Below are 23022 nucleotides of genomic sequence, written 5' to 3'. Positions count from 1 at the left end.
CATTTTTAAATAAAAGCAAATCAAAAGAAACTTATGTGTACATTTAATTAAGAAAATGCAGTGTTCGTTGATAAAACCAATTTCATTTTAGGCAAAGGCAAATAAAAGATTTTCAAAGCAAACTCTAAACATGGCATTTTAATCGAATTGAACTTGGATGTAATTGTTTTCAGCGATTTTTTGTTTATTTGCATAATATAATATAACATATTCGTAACAAATGTACAACTAACAATAGATTGTTTAACATTTAAATGCCACACAAGCGTTATTCAATATCTCTCAAGTAGCGCCTATTTTATTGATTTTCTTTTTGTTGTTGTTTCATTTATAATTTCAATGAGTTTTGTAATATCACTCTACGCCCCAAGTACGCATCAGTTGGTTGGCCAACACAACCCATTCAATTGTCATCATCCTGCACGCTCTTCTCACAGCCCATGGACTCGGCCTTAGATGCCGCCTCCTCCAAGCAGCCAGACACAGTTGTTTTGGACGAATTTAGTTCCGTTTCCTCGGGTATTACCTTGGGTCCCTCCTGATCCTGTATTTTAAAAGCAGAGTTTGAGTAAGTTAAAAATGATATGCCTAAATACCATTCAGTGTGCATGCCCAATGCAATGGATATACATACATATATGTGTAGATCATTCAGTAAATTTATATGCAAATATATGCTACGATTAAGTTAATTATTCATTCAAAATGGGCTTAAAGCAATTGTGCAGTTTTAACAAGCATAAGTGAACATTTTCAATCCGAAATAATTTAAATATTTTTGATCAGCCTGGACACAGACTGAATATTGAAGGTGCAGCAGATGCAGAAAGCGGGCAAATCCCTACAAAGAACTATGATAAAAATTCCCTTCAACCAACGTGAATTTCTGACTTTTTTTAAGTCAAGAGTTTTATTATTCAAAAGGCTTGGGACATAAATACCCAATCAATGTAGAATGTATACCCAAAGACAATAAAAAATGTGTTTATTGTCTTTGGTATACCCCAAAATGCAGGTCTATACCTTTGAATTCTTGAAGGAGCTGCAGATCTGAATATTAATAATCCGTTTAAATTAATACGAACACATATATACAAATTTTTGGTGTCTCTATAATATCCGATTTAGGTATTCAATCGAGTTTGAAAAGGTCTTTATGTTTTTATGCCAAATTTGGTAAGACAACTCTTAGATTGCAGATGATATAGGTTTCTGCACTACATAATAATACTTTATTTTAAGTTTTAACTCAAATATAAGTATAAACCTATAAAAATGCATTCACATGAACAGACGTACAATAAACAACAGCGGCAATATACGCTTTTCACTTTGTGAACGACTAAACAAAAATATTTGCAAAATGTTGTATTGCCAATTAAAAGCTAAAGTAAATAATAAACCAATTGCAGAACATTCAAAGTACCTGCCAAAGTACTACAACAAAAACTAAAGCCAACGGAAAGCCCTTGTAAAGAGTGTAAACTAAATGCGATTTACCCACACAAAATGTTTGTTTGTTTGTTTTAGTGCTTTTTCTTGAAATTCCAGCAAGTGTTTTTTTTTTTACCTGCATGCTACTTTGAACTCATATCACATATGACCACATACACACTCGTTAGTGGCCCGTAAAAAGAGTTGAAAACAGAGCGTTGCTGTTGGCTACAACCATTCGTAATATACCCTGTTGACAGTGCAATAACAGCTGAAGACAGGTGGAAAAGGAACTACTCGATTATGGCGACTGCGACTTTAGACATGGGCTTACTCGAAATAAACCTGGCACAATCATTAATGTTTGGATGATATAGATTTTCTATCGACTTATCCCATCTGGGCATTCAATGCACAAAACCCAATATACCCCTTGTTATTTGTGAGCAGAGTATAATGGTCGCTAGGGCTTTTGAATAAGTTTTGGCCCCAATTAAAATGTGCTCATGCCAATTTTTTAACTTTTGAGAGCAATGTGCCAATAATACACGGACTCACTGCAAATGTAAGCTTTTCTATTGCATATCCAAATTTAGAGGGTTCATTTAACCTAATAGTGCTGTAAACAAAGTTGTTAGTTTCTATGTTTTTATGCTTCATTTGCCAAATACTTGTAATAAACTCTACTAATTAGAATGGGTACAAAATTGTACAGAGCGGGCTTATCTGACTTCACAGAGTGTATTTGTTATTAAAACCTTTGTCGTTTTAAACTTCAAATTTGTTCTCTTGCTTGAGCATATCAAGTTGATTTCCTGTCATCATCAATTCCACCCACTCGTCTAAAATGTCTTTCTTAGTTTTTTGTTTAAGAAGTTTGATAGGACAATCATTTTAGCGTACATAACGCACGATTCAAGAATATTGCCACATGCGTATACCTTCCCCCTCCACACTAAAATGAAAAAAACGATGTTACATACACACAATTGGATATCATATTTAAGCCCTGCATGTTTTGTAACTATTCAAGAATAATTATTCCATGTACTGAAGCCTCAGCATAGAGGAACCTCAGCTTGCATGTGTGTGCATGTACGCATTTATGCATGCATGCATGTATGCATGCTTGAGAGTACATGTAAGCATGTATAACAGAAATGCATTCATGGATCTTAAGTAGCGTTCGTAAAACCCAACAATTTATTTCGTTTGATGTAAAAAAAAAATTGCCCCGCCTTTGTTATGAAACAAAGCCTGCCCATTACCTTTGAATACTCTGCAGTCCGGTGCAACCGACAACCTAATACTCTGTCCACAATGTACAAAAATATAAATTGTTTATGGATATTGGCGCGAGGTGTAAGGAAGCCTGGCCGCAAGATTATTGGCGTGATCTTTGGAATAGTCGTAGTAGTTAAGGCATCTTTAAAACGTTGGAGATATTTTAAGGTACGAATTTCGCCTGCCCCGTATGTGGCGAGATCAAAAATGTTATCACTTTGGTCGAAGCTGATATGCCCAAATATATTAAGAGGCAGCGCAATGAAATGGTACAAATAGACAAGCCCGATATACTATGATGATGGTTGGAAAATGTACAGGTAATATGGTTTGTGTTACATGTATATATATATAAATTACCCAGAGTTGCGCGGTTGAATGCAAGTGATACCGAAATTATTTGTGTGCTTGTCAGACATATAAAAAATGTATGTATGGAACTATAATTTATTTGTTTCTCTTTTTGTCTATTATTATTGTTGTTTCTTTCTGAGCAGTGACAAATTTTTTAAACAAATGTTAAAATTTAAAATTAATACGTGCTTTGAACCAGCGACCTACCTAACTAATTTCTACTATCGTATCGAAACGAATGTTTCAAAATAGCTTCTTAATTTTTACCTTCACCCAGAGAGACAATTTCCGTAATAATTTAAGCGCCGGCTGTACGTTGATTGCAAATCAGTTAGTCAGTCAGTAAGGATAAACGCTATTATATATATTTTTATTTTTATTTTTTTACTTTTTGAAAATTACACATTACTTACGCTCAATTTCCCACTCACTTTTTGTGCGTTGGCTTTAGGTCGTTAGGCACCAAACGCACCCTCTCGACCAAGGGAATAAAATTAGTTGGCATTCAATTTAAAAAATACGTTTTGTTTTTTTTTTTGTCTTTTCTATGGGTTTAACAATTCTGTTAACTGTGTTATGCTACAATAAGTACGAGAAACTAAGACACTTTAAGCTTAATATTCGCTCCGTCTAGGCGTTAGTACAACAAATTGGGAACAAACACATATTGTTGAACTTGCCAATTTGACAGTAAATAATTTCGAATCAGTCGAATTACGATTTTAGCCTTTTTTTATACCCTGTTCCAATTGATATATAGTAGAAAAGGGAATATATGTATGAGGCAAAAGGAAACTCAGCCAACCACATGGAGTAAGTGTATAAATTTGGCACGAAGAGGAATTTTAATGAAATATGTACATAGAAATATATTATCTCTTTTGTTTATTTTGTTTTAGTTTGGTTTTGTGTAATGAGTGTTAAGGCATCTTCAGCTGGGTATGGAGTTTCGCCTAGTAAAGCACTCTGGAATATAGCACTTTTTCTTTCTTGTTTTAAATATTTGCTATCTTGCCGTGTTTCAACTAGACATAATTAGGCATCATACCAAAAGTGTGAAGCAAAAGAATTAAATTTGCACTTATTAAGAAGATAGAAACAGAACTAATAGATAATTGGAATGAAAGCGTAAGCTACCTGATGACCCCAGATGAAAGAGAAATATGTGTAGTGTACAAAGCACACATTTGCTCAGTAAGGTTTTAGTCTCTGGTAAATGTTTAAAACTGCTTTGTCAAAAATCGATGTATATTGACAATAGGCAAATTGTGGAGATAACGATTAAAAGACATATTTAATGGTGTCGGAGATGGTTGCTTCAGCCTGCTACAAATATTGGCATAAGCCCAGTATACCCCTTGGCAGGCACTTGAACACTTACAATGAGTATGCATATGGTTCTACAAACTCCAGACTGAATTGCAATCGCAGTCCCAGTGAGCAATATAATTTATTCAGCAATGCTTACTACGAGATTGAAGAGTTTTATTGCTAGAACCATGTTAGTCCGCACTTCCATCTAAATTTATCTGTGTGTGTTTGTGTTCCCTTAGTCTTGAAGTTATCGTAATGTGACAGAGATGACATTTAATCAGAGTCAACTAGAAAGGAAAGCAAGTGCATATGGCTGACATTAGGTTAGCCACGTAATTTCCGATTCGTTGTCAGGTTTTCATCACCAGTTCAATTATTTGGAGACCAGTATACAGCAGCATTGACAGCTTCAGCTTCAGAGTCGTTGCCATCGTTTCACATTTTGCTCCTCTTTGTTTGCACACGTTAGAGTCATGTTTTTGCTTTTCCCAAGCGGCAAATCCTCCTGCTCATTGTTGCCTTTGGAACAGCTGCTATTGTTACTTTTTGTCAATTTGAACTAAGTTGAACAACAAAAAAAGCAAAAGCAAACACAATCGCAGCGAAAGAAAAATAGCAAAGCCGAAATTTTCAACGCAGACCCAACAACCAAAACGAGATGCCAAAAAATATTTATTTTTCTATTCAAATATGAAAAAGCTGTGTGCTTGAATATCTCAAACAGGCGAACAGGCAAATTTAGCATGCATTAAATCGAACTCAAACTCAAATACTGGTGCAAGTGTGGCCCTTAATTTAACGTAATAAAATAATTCCCGAGTGGTTTGGCAAACGCAAAACCAACATCAATAAAAACAAATCCAAACGAAACAAAAACAACAAGAACCAGAACCAGTACCAGAACGAGAACTGCAAATCTAATGCATCAGCCGCCAGCTTTTCAGAGGATTTTGTGGTGCTGGGGATGCGCGCATGCCAGATCCAGATATATATATATATACATACTGTGTGTGTTTGTTGTGAATAAATACTCTTGCAGAGCGAACTACAGCTTTATAAATGGACACTCAAAGGATGAAGCCAACGCTTAACACGGACAAAATAACAATCGAAGTAAGTCTATAGCTGGTTGTATTTTAGTCAGATAAAATGTAGAGATTCATATGATTCTTTTAATCCGTGTCCCTCTCTGCAAGGATATCTGAGCTTCGGCTTGCCGAGCACTTGTTTTTGTTAATGCATTCATTTGACCCATTTTGGATTGTACATTACCATTAACATAGAGCTGGGTATAACGGATAAATCCACAGCGGGTATTGAAGTTAACAAACCACTTGGATACTTTTTCATACGGCTCGGAAAGAACGTTGATTCCACGCCCTGTTTGTTTGTGAATGGCATTTGTTGTTACATACTTATGATACAGATGCACTCGCACACTAATTCTCATGCACACTCAGGCACACACACGCACACACGCACACACGCAACACGCACACTCAGGCACACACATGGGCGGGGGCTGATGGTTTTGGCAAATTTATTTTGCACAAACGAAAAACCCAAACGAACTTTCGCCTCTGGACTCGCCTGCAATTTGCAAGCGTCGCCTCCTAGCTCCCGCCTCCTGCTCCCAGCTCCTGCTTCCTGCTGCCAGCTAGCTTTTGTTTCCAGCTCAGTCGAGCTCTCAGTTTGTCAGTCGTTCGGTCCACATGTCCGTCTGTCCGCCTCAGAGTGTTGTTTGCAGCCTGGAAATGCCAAGGCGAAGTTTGGCATGTTCATAAATTCATTAATTTGTTGCTCTTGCTGTTGTTATTGTTGTTTTCTCTTTTCGGTTTTCTGTTTTTCGTTTTTTGCGCATTTGTTGCAACCACATTTGATTTATTGAATTATGGTTGCCGAGCTGCCATAAAAGCCCGCTTGAAAGCTTTGCCAATTAATTACGAAATTAACTGCGGCCAGCAGCCAGGTATATATCATTATAAGTTTTTAATTAAACCGATAGAAAAATTATTTAACTCATTGGCAGTTGCATTCACAAATGAAATGCGTCCAGATGAATTTGTTGCGTTGTGCTTAGAAATCTATGGACAACAATTTGTACAAGCTCTCAAAAATCAAACAGATAAGAGCTCGACTGAGCAATACTCTGTTTTGAGTGTAATAACAGCTTAAGTCGAGACTTGTCGAAAATTGTACTCTTGATTATGTTAAATAATATATACTAATATACTCATTTCCATTTAGTGAATAGAGTATCAAAAGAAAATTGTGTCAGAAGAATGTAGGAAATTGCAATTTCTATTCCTAATTCGAACTAAACATGTCTGGTAGGCGGCATATCTGTATAAAAGATTGTTATTCCAGGTAGATCTAACTCTTACGGTTCAGCTAGTTTAAAGGAAAAGCAAAAGAACAAATAGCAATAAAGCTGCATTTCATTCGGAGTTGGGAATCAAAGCTATTGGAGAGGAAACAACTGCCAAACACACGAATACTGAAAAATAAACAATGCACGATAAACGATAAACGGCAAGCGGATGCAGTGCCGCAGAGCATCCGGCAAGGAACAGGAAGAGCCCAGCCGGACAGCGCTGGGTATGCTAAAAAGTTATTGGCGCAACAGCTGCTAAACATTTTTTAAACTCACAAGCCAGCTCACTTCAAGCCAGGGCAAAAGGCGCCACCCCCAACAGAAGTCAAAACAATTGACGACAATCATCGGAATCAGAAACATACAAACACTCACACCCTGATACACACACACACCACCTCACACACAGCGTAGGTTGTTAGGTGGACTCGAACTGGGACTCACCTCCAAAACGACACCCTCCAGGGCGGGCTGTGAAATGTTCTTCAGATTGCTGTGATTCAATTTGGGCGCACTGTCGGCACGATTTCGTCCCAGTGATTGATTTGACGTTTTGTTATCGGCTTTGCTCAGCATCGAATTGTTGGAGGACTTGTGATTAATTTCGAGCGCCGAACGCAGTATATCCACCTTGGAGGCGCTATTGCCAATGTTTCCGTGCCGGGGCACGCCCCTCAAGGACTCCACGTTGTAGCTGCTGCGGCGCACCGATAAATGGTCGTGTATGTCCGCCTGATCGATAAATTGTAATTAAAAACTTCCCACGCGAAATGCAAGGCCTGGACTCACCCTCGAGCCCCTTGGCAGCGATGACAGGCTGCCAATCTGATTGTACTTGATCATTAGGCTGAGGCGTTCCAGCGACATCGATGTGCCCTGCTCCTTGGTGGCGGGCTCGGTCAGCTTTTCGGTCTCGCCAGCCTCGACGGCCTCAACCTCCTCCTCGGACTCCTCCGTCGTGTGATCAAATTTGCGCAGCCAAATGAGATGCAGCAGCCCATACGCAATGCCGCCCACCACGGCAAGCAGGCCCATGTAACGGAATGCATCGCGTGTGCCAAACTGTCCGATGAGCAGGCCGCCCGTAAAGCTGCCGCTGCCGCGTCCTGTGCGAATAAGAACATTCATTACATGTTGCTAGAGTACTTTAAAGGCTTTCAGACTTGCCCAAGCTAAAATGAGCCATGCCGAGTACGCCAATCAGCGTGGCAAGCAAGCTTTTGGGTGCCAATATGGAGCAGTAGGTGGCAGCTGCCACCCACATCAGGTGGCAGGAGAGCGATTCCATGGCCTCGAACGGAAAGCACCACCAGGCGTTTCTAGGAAAAACTCGATGCTGCCATAAAATTAGATTACACGCACATGTTTGGCACACTTACTCGATAAAGGAATAGCCCACTAGGCGTCCGGCGTGCGAAAAGAACGCTATGATAATCAAATTAACGTGTCCAAATATGCGTGTGATTTTCTCCGCACCATACAAAAATGGAATGCTGCTCACGGTGCCCACAGTAATTGTAATGCCTGGAATAGCCAGCACGAAGCCCATATTAACAGATGAGCTTCTCGCTGATGGCATTGACGGCAGTATTGCCAGAACTTACCCAACAAGTAGTTAGGAGCGCCCAGCTCCTTGAGATACAAAAATAGAAAGCTCTCGATAAAGCCCCAGAAATTTCCGAGCACAAACAGAAATATTATAAAGGCAATCACGTGCGGCATTTTCAATAGATTCCATAAATCCCGAAAAACATTATCCGCCGGCAGCTTCTCGCCCAGCGGCATCATTAGCACAGACATTGTCGATATGACCAGCAGCACATCGTACGTATAAAAGGCAGCCGAGTAGTCTGTGTAGCCCAATCCCCTTGACGAGTAGTCAATCATGATACCCGTAATGGGCGAGAAGATGGCCATGCCAATGCTCGAAAACAAGCGTTCACGTCCAAAGTCTCCTCCGAACTTCTCAATCATCGTCAGTGCAATGGGATCCATAATGGTGACTCCTGCCGACAACATGGTCGTTGCCAGAAATCTGAAAATTAAATGAGTAATTACAACTGTTTCGACTGCACAATACTCTATTTACATTCTTCATTATGGCTAAACTGGTTGAAAGATTATATTTTGACTTTCACGTTGATGCTTTAACAAAATAACATATATATATAGATAGTTGGGATAACTTGAACTAACAGTCTTTACATTTTATTTAAATTTAAAGCAATTGAGAAATTCCCTTTTGAGAACAGAGTATAATTACATTAAGCTACCTGCTTTTATCAAATATAATTTAGATTTTATTTAAACGATTAGTCAATGTCTCTCAAAAAATGCCTAGGAAATTGCACTTTCCATTAGTTCTGGAAAACTTCAGATTTCATTGCATTAAAAAGTTAATACTCATTATAGATTTGGATAGCATATACATGGTCAGCCAGATCAAGACATTAAACCGATCCAATTTGAGTCCAATATTTTCTTTGTCTTTACGCTGAATCTAAACTTAAGCCGGATAAATTCATAACAGGAAGAACTTAACGTGAACCGATCAATATTTTCTATATGCCCTCTAATAAGCTAGTTCTATAATAAATCGACTAGTGGAAAAGTAATTAATTCAACCCCAAGCCAAGCCAAGTCAAGCCGAGGCAAGGCATTGTTTTAAATCGTTTTAATAGAATGTTAGCCTACGTACCGTAGTAGAAAGTATATCCAGAAAATTGTGTCGTCGGTTTCTTTGTAGTCAGGTGGGCAAATTTCGGGAGCATTCAATGTGAACGTGCAACGTTGCATCAAGCACCTGACGGCCTTTGTGTTCACATAGGACATGTTGGTGCGCCTAACCAGGCCTCCGCATCGCAAATCCAGGTCGTCCATGTCAGTGAGATTGATTTGCATTTTCACTAGCCTGTCCTCGCCAAAACGTTGCCTAATATCGGTGACCGTCTCGTTGTCATCTTGCTCGATTTCCATGCCCAGCTGCTCGGTGGGGTCCGCCAAATCGGGATGCATTTGCAGCATAAAGTACGTCGCATCCGCATCATCCGAATGCACCCAACTGCTGCTGGCCTTTGATTTGTCGCCCGTACTGCCCGCAGAAACTGTAAGGACCCGTATGCTAATAAGTATGGCTGGATAGAGCTTTAACAATTACAGACAAGCAACAAACTATAAGCCGAGTATTTAAACAGCTGCAGAGTAGTTCCGTGGTGTAACCAGCTTATTTGCCTTGGGGTATTAAAGCAAAACTTTCACATTTTCACATTTTGTAGGAAAATAAAAACTTCGCCAAGCTAAAAACCCGCGCAGTTGTGCAGTTTATTTAATTCCTACTTCACAAATGTTTTCAAGCATAAACTCTATTTGCTTCTCTAATGTTTGATATTGATTAACTACGAAGGAATAGGGATATGATGAAGTAGATCGATATTGACTCCGACTGACTCCTACATATTCAACATAACCGACATTTGAATTATTTAGTTTGGTATGGAAGAAAAAATATTTTAAATTTAAAGTTGTCCTTCCAATAATGATATATAAGTATATATATCTGCAGATTCTTCCTGTTACATACATTTGCACAAAAAAATAGTTTTCCTTTTAAGCCATATTCAATGGCATCACTTGACATGGATGCGGACACAGATATGGACAATGTGAGAGAAGAGCCTGGACGCCTGGTGTGAATGACTCGGTCGACACCAAAACTAACGGCTAACAAGCAGCCGAAGGCAGTCGCTGCAACCGCTTGGCCCTAATGATATTAAGAGCGAAGCTGACCAATTCCGTGGTCGAAAGAGGGACAATGGAGGGATCATCATGTAGAAGTGTCACTTACGATTCAATCCCTGCATGGACATGGCTGACAATTCCACGGCTGCCGATGAAGCAGAGCCAGAGGGTGGCTGCTGCACTTGCAAGGACAAGGCAGAAGCGTTCTCCAGTGGCGGGAACATGGTCGATGACATATTAAGTGCATCTTGGTATCTGCTTCTCGTTTGTGTTGCAAATATTGCTGGTAATGACGACGCTGGCGAAGAGGTCGTCGATGTTGTTGTTGTGGTCACCAAGGCTGGCTCATTCGCATCCATGCTTGGACCGAGCATTGCCCTCGTCGTGGTCGTCCTTGTTGTGGACCTGTCATGCTGCGCCACATCGGAGTAAAGTTCTGGATTTACTTGCTCCTGCATTAGACAATAGTCAACGCATTGATACACAGCCAAATCCAGCTCGGGCTCTTCCGGACACTCTCTACTGGGGCAAGGTGACCACCAGACCTGCAAACAATTAACAAAACCGAAACAATTATAAATAACTTCATTAAATATGCTAAAAATGTTTAAATGACACAAGCGTCCCATTAGGCTTAGCAAATTGTCTAAGGCCTTTCAATTTAGAGTATTATGCGCGTAAATCCCATGCAGAGATGGCTTTCCGAGAAATATCTCGTTTATGAAGCATGAATAAGAAAAAAATTTACCAAGCATCTTTCTTTAGATAGCATTTCGTCAGTTTTCCTTCCATTTTGGGCAGCATTACGAAAATCCTCACACAACATTGCAGTAGGCATTTCAAACGAATAATTTCAGTAAATGAAAGCCAAACAGTAGTAGAGCTTACGACTAGGAGAAAACAGAAAGTACAAATTTGAACAAAAATAAAGGTTGACATCCAAATATCTCGATGTCTTCGATACCAACTAATACATGGAGTGAGCAGCTGCGTGAAGTGATCAGTTCACCATTGGGAATTGTGGCAATGACCTGCCTCGTGGGCTATATTGCGTATACGCACATGCGTCGTGAACATCCGACCTACGATGACGAGGACTACGAGAAGGAGGGGCACGTCAAGATTCCGCTGCCTCTAAAGAATCTCACTCTGACCAGGCAGAAGCTCGAATACTACGATGCAAAGAATCCCAACGGCAGGTATCTGGTCGCCCTACTGGACACCATCTACGATGTGTCCAGTGCACCACACGACTTTGGACCGAATGGCAGCTATGAGGGACTGGCTGGTACCGATATTATGTGGTACATTCGAAATACGGCCCGCTTCGAGGCACGCGATTTCAATAGCTATTTGAACGAGTGGAAAAACATGCTCGAAGATCACTTTTATGTAGCTGGCGTGTTAATACCCGAGAGCAACAACGATGATTCGGACTCGGATGAAGGCACAGTTTACGATTCGGCCAACGATAAGGATGAATATACCGAATTCAAAACTGAAGCTGGTGAGGGCGAAGAGGAAGAGGAACTAACGGCCACAGTTTGCGAGGGCTCAATTAATATGGATGTGGAGGATGTTGATAAGACAATCATCGACTGGACCGAAGGGGACAAGACTATTTTGGCCATGTAGACCAGTTCTGACAAGGTTTATGGCTGCTCTACTAGCACTATATTTTGGCCATAAGCGCAGGCCCAGCATTACACTAAAACATAAATAATAATAAATATTCCCCCATTTCGTTTATCTGCAAATGCAGCCGTGGCTGTCCGTTGTGATTCCTCGTCCATGTCCATGTCCATGTCCATGCATATATCGATTACTAATTTTAATGCGAATCGAGAATTTCAATTCCAGGACTATGAAAGACAACAGCAACCCCGTCCAGCGGTGCCAGCAATAATAAAAATGGTAATTTCCGGCAACAACAAGTCCAAATACAAATTTCCCAAACGGCAAACCTTGCTGGAAAAATGCACAATAAGCCACAAAGCAAAGAACAGAAGAAACAAAGCTCGAGATGCAACAACCTTTAAAATTCCTTAAAATCCCTTACATGCAATTTGAAAGTATAAACAAAATATAAAACTTTAGTTTTAGTATAGTATACAAACGCCTTTCATTGTCAGACACCTGCTCCGAATACTCTTTAAACTAGTGAAAAGTTCTATTTAACATTTAACTTCATTTTATACTGAGAGTGAGCAAAAGAGATTGGATAACTTGCCATGTTTAGCTAAAAGGCGCTTTTAATGGAAAAATCGTCCATTGAAATTGGGAGATTCAGAGAAAGTTTCAATGTACGAAGTCTGAGAAGGACGCAACAGCTTTTAAAGCAATTCGAAAATCTACTTCAACTTCGATTTGACCCATTTATGAAACTTAATACTTAAATAAATATTTTTGCTGGACAAACTAATGCATCCGACAAGGAGCTGAAGGAATGGTGGCTGAAGGAATTTTCCACTGTCGTTGTTTCGTCTCGGTGACAACATATTTTCGGTGACCTGGCTCTTAAACGGTTGGATAAATAAATTCACACATTGCTTGACGCTGATTTATACGAGTTTATGTTACAAGTTTGCAATCTAGCCGAGAGAGAGAGCGGACACATTGTTTTCGGCCAGACAACAGTTGAAAGGAAAGCACAAAATTAATGTTTATTTCAAATTTACAACAATATGTTAAACACTTAATAAACAGCTTGATATTATTGATACCAAAAACAGCACAAATATTTACATAGTCCTTGTTGATAATACTCTCTGCAACAATTGACATCATTCTACATATTGGTCGTTTGTTTAAATCACTTTCAAGGCAAACATATATCTATAACGTGTTTTATCGGGAAAATCTTAGAACATTTAAGAGCTAAATACTTAAATTAAACGTAGGTCCTACCAATCGAAAAACTCCTAGGCAATCGAAAAACATGCCTCATTTCCATGCATTCGATAAAATCGATATCTGACTTTGTTCATAGAATCTGTAAAGTAGGGATGCCCCCTTCAACCATGCACTATGAAATTGTAAAAAACGCATGTTTATACTCAGATAATTTGCGTGTGAGCATCTGTGTTTTTGTAGAAGAAACATAGAATGTTCCTAAAGCTAGCCTGCCGTGGGCTCTATGATCTTCTATTAGAACACTCTTGATTAGAGCATTCTTAATTGCCAGTTATACCCTTGTGGAGGGTATTCACATTTTGTCATGACACGTGTAGCTATATATATACTTGATCAGTATCGAAATCCATCTGTCCGTCTTTCCTTTTGTCTTTAATGGTTTTCAATTATATCTTCCCCGAACAATTTACTATTCTCCTCATATCTCTGTTTAAGCGTGGGGCATTGAATAGAGTATTTTCTCTTCGGCTCGCTGCATTCTGGTGCTCAGTCTTGTCTTAATGTATTTTATTTGCAGATCATAAATACAAATTCGATACACACCCTAACCATGTATGTGTCTAAGTGTCGAATGACTAATGCGAGTGTGTTTCGAGTGTGTGTATCTCAAAGTAGAGGATACTTTGCGCCAATTCTCATTTAGGGCAGTGCGTGCCACTGGCATTGGTTCAGGAAGAGGACCACAACGAGGCCCTTAACACGCAGGTCCATTGCGTTTCATTACGACTAACGACAACGGCTCTGTTCAACTTGCCGTATTGCAGTCCACATAGATGTGTGTGTGTGTGTGTGTGTTTGCGAGTCATACGTGTCTGTTGTCGGTGTAGTTTAAGTGCTGCAAAACGACACAAAGATAAATGTACGTGATACAGACACATGCGGAGCTGACGTGCACTCCTGTGTACCTAAGTGGATTTTTTGGCATTGCCTCCCAGCTTGGAAGTTCTTCAGGTCTGTTGTTAGTTCTGCAGTCAGTTCTAAGCTGTCACTAAGTCGAGGACTTACTATTTCCATATGCATTTGTTTAACATTTCAATAGGAACAGTATTTCAACTTTGTTTTGGAAATAATATTGAACTTTCAAAACGCTAGCAAAAAATATGCCCATTAAAATGTGCATAAAGGGTATGTTTAAGCTGTTCAAAACAAAGCAACTTAATAAATAGATTTTCAAATTTAGAGCTTGAGATATAAGATAGTTTATGTTTTTACATACACATATAGTCTTTCTCTCTGGAGATAGGCGAGTTCTTCTTCTATTTAGGAGAAATCAAATGCCCCATTCAGCCTTTTTTTATACCCTGAACCCATTAAAACAGGGTATAAGGGTATATTGTATTTGTGCAAAATCCAAATGTATGTAACAGGCAGAAGGAAGCATCTCCGACCCCATAAAGTATATATATTCTTGATCAGCATCAATAGCCGAGTCGATTTAGCCATGTCCGCCTGTCTGTCCGTCCGTCCGTATGTATGAACGCAAGGATCTTAGAACCTATAAGAGCTAGAGACTTAGATGTAGGTGCTCCTAGTGCCTGCGCAGATCGAGTTTGTTTCCGGTATTCGATAACTTACTCCGTTTCCAAGCAATCGATAAAAATCGATATCGATATCCTGTTTTTTGGGCAATTTTGGTAAATAATAAGAGCTAGAGTCACCAAACTTGACATATAGCTTCTAAAATAGAATATATATATGCATTTGATGTTGGAAAAAGAGGGTTCAGGGTATCCCCTAGTCGGGAGCTCCCGACTAGAACCTCCTTCTTGTTTTAGTAAATACAGAGTATTTAATCGTAAGCATTAAAAATTTGAGCGTACTAAGAGCTGGAGCATTCTTCTAAATTTATATTTTTCTGCGTTATGTGCTTATTTATTCTACTTGAGATTGTGGGCATGCTTTTCTTGCAGCCATACTCTCTTAATATATTAACAGATAAAAGCGCTTTACTGACATATAAAACACAATTCAGTGCTTAATATTTTATTATGACAAAGGCAGCAACAGCCGGACAAATGCCAAAGGCAATAAATGCCTGAAACAACAATAACACAAAACTGTCCACATTGCCGGACTTATAAGCATAAAACAAAAGAAATACAATGCATAAAAATGAAATCCCCCAAGCAACAAATTTTGCCAATGCCTACACATTCACATTTACAAGGTCCAAAAGGTTGGCAACCGACATTTGCTACATTCGACAGTTATTTGCCATATTCAATGATTTTACATGACACAAATTTATGCGCATGCAAAGCTCGAATCTCGAGCAAAAAGGCAATTCAAGCAGCCGAATAGTATGCAACACAAAAAGATGCAACATCTGGCACAGGGTGACCCAACACAGACAGACAATCTGGCACATACTATGCGTATGCGTAATATGGTGTGTGTGTGTGCATGTGTGTGTATGTGCGTGAGCATTTGTGTGTGCCCGTAGCTGCATTTGTGTCTGCGCCAACGCGAGTCAGGTTGATGGGCTCCCAGCAATGTGTAGTCAGTCGCTTCCAAAGTTTCCCTCTCTTTCGCTCTCACACACTCTCTGTCCGCGTGGGCACAGCCAGCACACACACACACACACACGCACACTCAAACGCCGAGGTGGAGAAGCTCAGTTGGTGTGCGTTTTATAGCTGTATGTGGGCGTGTGCCTTAGTGTACGAGTGTGTATTGATAGTGACAGCGTTATGGCGCCTCGAATAAAAGCCGGCTTTTGTGCTGTGCTGCTTCTTGCTCTTCGCAAAATATATAGACATCCAGCGGGGACCGCGAGACAGACACGAAATACGTGTGCCACAATTGAATACGTGTCCGTTGCAGGGCTTTTGGATTAAGTAAAACATTCCCTAGGCAACACGAAATGAACCATATCGGACATACAATACCCATTGAAATTGGCTGAAAAAAAGGCCATAGTGAAATTGTCAAAATTTATTTATCAGCCAGGTTGATATATATATTGATGGTAAATATCCATTGGCGGGTAAGCCAGACCTTGTTGGTAGTCTGCGTAAATTCGTAAAGCTCAGATTAAGTTCATTTCAAAAGAGATAAATGTGGTAGATTTCCATTTTGCTTTGCTGATTAGCAATGCATATAACTTATAATATATCCTTGTTGCACCCATGACTCCCCCCCTTTCTTTTGCTTGACCCATTTATTATGGATATAAGGTGTAACAGGTGTTTGCAGTGAAATAAATTCGGAAAATCTGCAGCTAAGTTGTATGCCATTTCGTAATGACTAATGAATAATGACTAATGAATAATGCCTAATGAATGATGATTAATGAGTGATGACTAATGATTAATGACTAATGAAAAATTACGAATTACTATATTGAAATGCCTATTAATAGTGATCATAGTTACTCATATTATACTTATAAATACGTTATGGGGTCTTCTTTTATGCGTTACACGCTTCTTGACAAAATTACAAGAGTTTGTACCCTTTATGCGGCTTGATTATACTTGATGCACGTGTGTGAATCGTTTTTCTTAAAGTTTATAAAGCCGTGTTGCTATTAGGTCTCCCTCGTCCCATAGAATGTGCGCCTGCTCTGCACCATCTGTCAAATGGCAAGAAAAGTCAGTGGCGAACACCCAAAACTGTGTCCCACTTTAGCTTTGCCCAAACTATTGTCAAAATACCAAATAACAACCACGACAAGGAGCCATGAAGCAGGCGCATTTAATCTACTGTGCAACAGCTGCATCAAGCCGCTTCAGGTTTTAGAAGTTGTTGCTTGCAACCTTTAGTACTACATCTAGTAGATGTGTTTGTGTGCGTGGGTGTGTGTGTGTGGCAGCTAATGTGCAGCAGTCTATCAGGCTGCACTCTACATAAAAGCTAAAGCACAATCCAAGGCAGTTGCTGGAATTTTGCACTTAGCTAAACATCGAACTGCGCAGCTTTTAGGAATTTAATTTTCAATTGAATTTAATGCTAACATTGATAGTTTATAGCCGAATGATTCGTTTACCTAGACGTTGTAATCCAATTTGTGTGCTTTCAAAGTAGGCTTACAGCGATTTAAGTAATTAAAGAGAAAATTTCCATCAAGACAAACTTGACAGAGTTTTGTAGTTGTGGCACTTATTGAAATGGATGCTTACCTCAGTGTCGCCGCTCTCCGGATGCCGTATTACAAATGCCGATGGGACCACTCCTGGTATCTCCTGCTGCGGTATGAAGAGCAGCGAGTGATGGAAAATTGCATTCAGTAGAAGACTCATCACAACGACTGGCTTGTATTTGCCAAATTTGTCAACGAGAAAACCTGCACCGTGACAGAGAAAAGTAGAGAAGTGGATGCCAAGTTAGAGCTCTGAATAAACGAGGTGTGTGTGTGTGTCTGTGTGTGTGTGTGTGTGTGTGTGTGTGTGTGTGTGTCTTTTGGCATCTGCATCTGTGGCCTGGCAAAGTGTTGCCCAAAGTGGGCAAGCTTTATCAAATATGTTGACTACAAGATGGCCCTTGCCATTGACAAAGTTGCTCACAACTTAGTTACACATTGAGCTGAACTGGCTCAGATGCTGGACAAATTTAATTTGAAATCATGTTCCATCCTGACATCATGTGCCAGATTTGTTTACAGTGCATAAGATTAATTAATATAATGTATATAAATGTGCATAAACCATATCATAATGTATGCATTGGATTTTATGTCAATAAATATACGAATATAATATAAATTAGGACGTCGCCGACTAGAAGTTGCCTTCAACTCAGCACTATAAACATTCTAGCTTCATTTGCAACATATTACACATACACACTAAAAGGAAATATTCTTGAATAACTTTCGTTGTTTATGGAATGTTGACAGCTCAAATATAGCGCCAAAATACATGTATATGCCAAAGCAGATAGCTCTACTAAAATGTTATTCATTCTTGTGAAATATGCCTCATTTGTGCATACTATACGAAAACCTTTAATATATTATAGCCATATCCGATAATTATTTAAATGTCATATTATACGTTCATCTAATAATCCAGCTGACCCAATTTTGCTTCACCATCTAAACACTCACCTGTTATTGGAGGGCTGAGAAAAGTTGTGAACGGCAACGCCAAGTAGATAATGGCTATTTCCTCCACCGTCAATCCAATCGATTGCATGTGTATCGTCAAATAGGGCAGCAATGATGAAGTGGCTAAAAAAAAAAAGCATGAGTAATCAGAATTGCAGAATTAACTGTCATAATCAGAAGCTATGCTATGAAATGATGATGATGTGTATCATAGGGTATCTGTAAGCTAGGACTACCCTATTTCCATCGGCGGGAGTTAATTTCTATAAGCTTTTACTCCAAATAACTCCAAATGAATTAGGTAAACAACTAAACAAATTTCAAATTGATGCCTAATTATAAAAGTGAAATGTGCTGCTAGATTTGAACCGGCAAGCTCACGCTTGCTAGTCCGACGCTCAGCCAGTCTTGTTGCTATTTTCACGCAAACTTTGATCACCATTTTTTCTACTTGAGGGTAGAATTTTCCAAAACCACTTTCTTAGTGTTCGATTTCCATTCGTAGGAAATCTTTCAGCTTTTTAGCCCCAAGTTCCTTAAGCGTAAGATTTTCTAGTTTTCTACTTGAATATATTGTCGAGATTTCTGTTTGAATTTTAAGCGCAATTGTATGCTACTAATGCTGCATCAATTAAGATATCTTAGAAAGTAGTGAGAAAGTGAATTGGGTTGGTCGAGAAGCTGCTACTTCAGTTCAAATATTTTAAGAAGTATGAAGATAGGACTCAAAAGTCAACTTGGCCATTGACACCAACTGGACTATAGATATTTACGTAATGTGTCGGTGTTTTCTAGTGCTTGTGTACGTGTACTTCCAGAACGGTAGCTACATCTTGGGTACAGGGTACAGCGGCATAAAAGATAGTTGAAGATAGTCTCGACAAAGGCGTGAATATCAGAGCGAATAAAAACCGCATTAATACTAATATTTGCGACAATTTGACTTTAATGACATAAAACAACATGCGACCAATGGCCAAACAGAGGTCGCCTTATTATTAGGCACAGACGGAACGCGGGCGATCCGCAGTAGGACGGCAAATGATCGCAGAATGTTTTTGTCATTGACCGCGAGCAGCGAAAACAGCGCACGGTCATCTGACTTGACTGGCGTTGATTTAAGTTTGAGATACATAGATACTAGTTGAGGCGAATAAAACTAAACCTTCCTCAAGCCTAAGTCACATAAGCTAGATTTATTTACAAAAGCCACACGCAGACCCACAAGAAAACTATATATAAACTATATACATACACACACAGACATATATACATATATATATGTATATATGTACATATATATATGGCTGTGTGTCTTAATTGCCACATACTGGGAAAAGCTGTGCTGCCCAACAAAAGAAGCTCCATGTCCAAGCGCGTGTTTGTGTAACTAAATTTATACAAATGTGTAACTCATTTTGTGCCTAATTGATTATTTCCGACCAGCCTATGCCCCCAGTATTACAGTTCCACAGTTCCACAGTTCCACAGTTCCACAGTTCCACAGTTGCCAAGATCGTCGTATCTTCTGGGGCCGAGACGCGGTGCAGAGCTGCATCACGTTGTGATAATGAATTCAAAGATTCACTGCCAGCCTAACTCGATCTCGTATTGTAGGTAAAACTGCGCTAGATGTGTGTGTTCTTTATGCTCTGTTTGTAATGTCAAATCGAGCATATTTGTTTTGCTCTTGTCTGGATTGTAGCCTGAATCCAACCTTTTAAACACAAACCTTCGATGCACTCGATTGCAGTCTAGCTCCACTAAGAGATATGTATTCTCGAATATCTTCAATGAATATGAATTCTTCTGGACATAACATAAGTGTATTCTAGTGCCAAAGGGAAAATATTTACGCTAAGAATCGAGTTTTTCCTATTTTACAAGTCATGAACTATACAAAATGGTCTACTTCTTATATATCTTGAGTTATGCTTCAAATAAATGGTTCGATCAACAAAGAAGAAGATATATTATTTAAATATCAAGTCTCATACTTTTGTAGTTTCCGAGATCCACGCCTTATTATAGACTGGCAGACGGACTTTTCTGGATCTACTCAGCTTGGAGTTTCTATCGAGAATATATGAGCTCAGAGATGATTCTTCTATTTATTATTATTATACTGAAAGTAACGTATTACCCAGTTACCCGGCGCGGATGCTTGATCTGGCAAAGGCATCAGTCCGAACCTCAATTCCTGCTTAGCCCGTGCTAGGTTGTTCCCGGAGATTAGATCAGTTTCCTGCAGCTTTCGCTGCCGAATATGAAACTAAACGAAACTGTCCAAAACGCTTTCATAGAGCTACTAAGGCATCCATGGCCCGATAATAGCTAAGGTGAAACTTAACCTAACCGTTTTTCTTGCCAGGCACGTCGGAAAGTCTACTGACATCTTCCGTGACCTTTCCCTTTATCAAAACATTCCTGAATTGTGTCTGATTCAATGGGCAACTCTTCAATGGGCAGCATTCCTGCGTTGACCAAAGCCTCGCGCAAGTTTGTCCTTAACGCGCGACTGCCCCCAGATGTGTGTGTGTGTGTGTAAGTCAAGTGCATTCGTGCAACATTCGCTATATTGACATATTTTAACAATCAGTGCACAAATGTGATGAAAGTATATTATATTTATTTGATCATTTGAACAAACGAATGTGTGCTCTTTCGACCTTCCTTTGATAAAATGTTAACATGTATCTATATCTGGCACAGTTAACATCTGTTTGAAGCTGTTTTGACACTGCTTAAGTATTTACTTCAATCTGAGGTTTAACAATTAAATGTGATTGTGCAAGCTCTAAGCCAAAAACTTATTACTGCTTGCATTAGGAAATGTTCTTTATATGAAAGGAGCTAACAATGCGTCTATAAAGGTTTTTATTTTAAATCTCTAATGATAATTAAATTTATAAAATTCTTTAATATTTTTTTAACTTTCTTGTTAACTGGATTAAATTATTCCTTTGGTTTCATTAGTCACAATTTTTGTTATTATCGGATGAAAGACAAAGTGAAGAAAAGTAAAAAGAAAAGCATAATTGTCAAAATTTTCCGATGCATATAGAATTCATGCTGCAGACAGAAGATATAAAAAAGGCGATTTACAATTTGTTTTTTATTTAACTAACCGACTAGCAAAAAGCAATTAAACTTAATCTACTCCGAATCATAAACAACATAATTGTCATAATTGGTTAAGCCGCCGCATAACAAGTCGGATAACCGACGTATTGTCTGTGTTATCAGCAATAAAAAAAAAAAAAAAAAAAAAAAAACAAATGCTCACATGCTTTCTCAAATTGACAAGAAGCTAATTGCACGTCCCGTTTGCTTTTGGTTTGGTTCCTGGTCCCCCTCCATTTATAATTGGTTTTTAATGACAGGATCTTAAATGAGTGTGTGTGTGTGTGTGTATGTGCTATCAGTACTCACCTCCATACATGACAAACAGCGTTATCTTCAGCATAATCAAATTGGGATTAATGCCGTGTCGCTGGCAGAATTCACCAAAGTGCGACAATTCAACTTTCTCGGTGCGGGTGGCCTCGGTGACCGTCTCCTCGCTGGCCATTTTCACCATACTTCAATTTAACCACACGCACACACGCGCGCCGATACTCTAACAAAGTTGCCTGGCTCTCGGTTTGAAGTTCGTCTCAATGAAATGCAGCGACGCCGACGTCTGACGCTGCCTGCGTCTCAGTCTGAGTTTCTCGGTCAGACGGCACTGGGACACACAAACACAGGCGCAGGTACCCAAAGCTCACACATGCAGCACACTAATACACTAAAACGCGCTCAAAGTTAATAGGCTCGCGTGTGCGAGTGTGTGTGTGTGTGTGTGTGTGTGTGTGTGACAGAGTTTTCTTATGATTTTGATTAAATCCAATTGAAACTTGAGATAATAAACGTCGCACAAAGTTGTTCTTGCTTTTACTTTTGATATTTGAATGTATGTATATATGTTGTTTTTTTTTTCGAAATTTGCGCTTTACTTTTTACATTTTGTCTCACTGTAAAATTCAACACTAGTTAGCAATTTTCACACATTTAAATCAAGCTTAATTGCACTTCATTTAATTATTAATATTGTTTCATTGGCAACCTTTCAAGGTGTTCCCCGGATTGCACTCGAACCACCTCTATTGCCTGTTGCATGGCGTATACTCGTTCAAGATTCTGTGGCACTCGCTGCAACAAGCTTCAGGTGAATTGTGCTCGGACTTTTCGCAGCGCGTTTTCTAACTTTCACAGTCGCCGTTCGCACCGAGACTGAGACTGAGCGATCTCTTATCGAGCCAGCCATAGATCTGTGCATGCACTATGCTTAGTATATATCTTTGCAATCTCCAGACCCCAATCTAGGCAGGCTTGAACGAAGAGCAGACGACGACGATGAGATTCTAACTTAAATTGGAGCAGTTGCCGTATTAGTGACAGCTCATGAGATACTCTGCCGCTCTCTGATGATGTTTTTGTTGATGCGAACACGACAGATGAGATCCCAAAAGATAATGTCGCTTCTGTGTTCTTGTTTTTTTTTTTTTTTTTTTTTTATGAGCTA

The 23022-nt window shown here is 39.3% G+C and overlaps 2 protein-coding genes across 3 annotated transcripts; one reads left to right on the top strand and one right to left on the bottom strand.

Annotated features, from left to right (window-relative positions):
- Positions 1–183: 183 nt before the first annotated feature.
- On the bottom strand, positions 184–22574 carry LOC115759887. Of its 2 annotated transcripts, XM_030701002.1 has the most exons (12): positions 21891–22574; positions 18459–18581; positions 17533–17696; positions 10605–11043; positions 9459–9864; positions 8365–8795; positions 8140–8284; positions 7928–8079; positions 7550–7866; positions 7205–7492; positions 5659–5766; positions 184–544 (listed from the first exon to the last, which is right to left on the bottom strand). In XM_030701002.1, exons 1-12 carry the CDS (start codon positions 22036–22038, stop codon positions 404–406), a joined length of 2862 nt encoding a protein of 953 aa, XP_030556862.1. In that variant the 5' UTR covers positions 22039–22574; the 3' UTR covers positions 184–403. The 2 variants fall into 2 exon arrangements, with proteins under 2 accessions (XP_030556862.1, XP_030556863.1); XM_030701003.1 differs by lacking the exon at positions 5659–5766.
- LOC115759888 lies at positions 11425–12565 on the top strand. Its single transcript, XM_030701004.1, has one exon. The coding sequence runs from the start codon at positions 11450–11452 to the stop codon at positions 12131–12133; it is 684 nt and encodes a 227-aa protein (XP_030556864.1). The 5' UTR covers positions 11425–11449; the 3' UTR covers positions 12134–12565.
- Positions 22575–23022: the final 448 nt, after the last annotated feature.

This window comes from Drosophila novamexicana, unplaced genomic scaffold (assembly GCF_003285875.2).
Source record: "Drosophila novamexicana strain 15010-1031.04,08,12 unplaced genomic scaffold, DnovRS2.1 tig00000387-arrow-pilon, whole genome shotgun sequence".
NCBI classification, from domain to species: Eukaryota; Metazoa; Arthropoda; class Insecta; order Diptera; family Drosophilidae; genus Drosophila; species Drosophila novamexicana.
This window is presented reverse-complemented; position numbering and strand designations above follow the sequence as displayed.

Bases quoted from the DNA above. Each gene is read 5' to 3' on its own strand.
- LOC115759888 (XM_030701004.1), top strand. From the start codon at position 11,450: ATGTCTTCGATACCAACTAATACATGGAGTGAGCAGCTGCGTGAAGTG.
- LOC115759887 (XM_030701002.1), bottom strand. From the start codon at position 22,038: ATGGTGAAAATGGCCAGCGAGGAGACGGTCACCGAGGCCACCCGCACC. The intron at 18,582-21,890 runs GTGAGTACTGAT...TTTTTTTTTTAG, and splicing joins GCTGTTTGTCATGTATGGAG to CCACTTCATCATTGCTGCCC. The intron at 8,080-8,139 runs GTAAGTGTGCCA...AGTTTTTCCTAG, and splicing joins GTGGGCTATTCCTTTATCGA to AAACGCCTGGTGGTGCTTTC.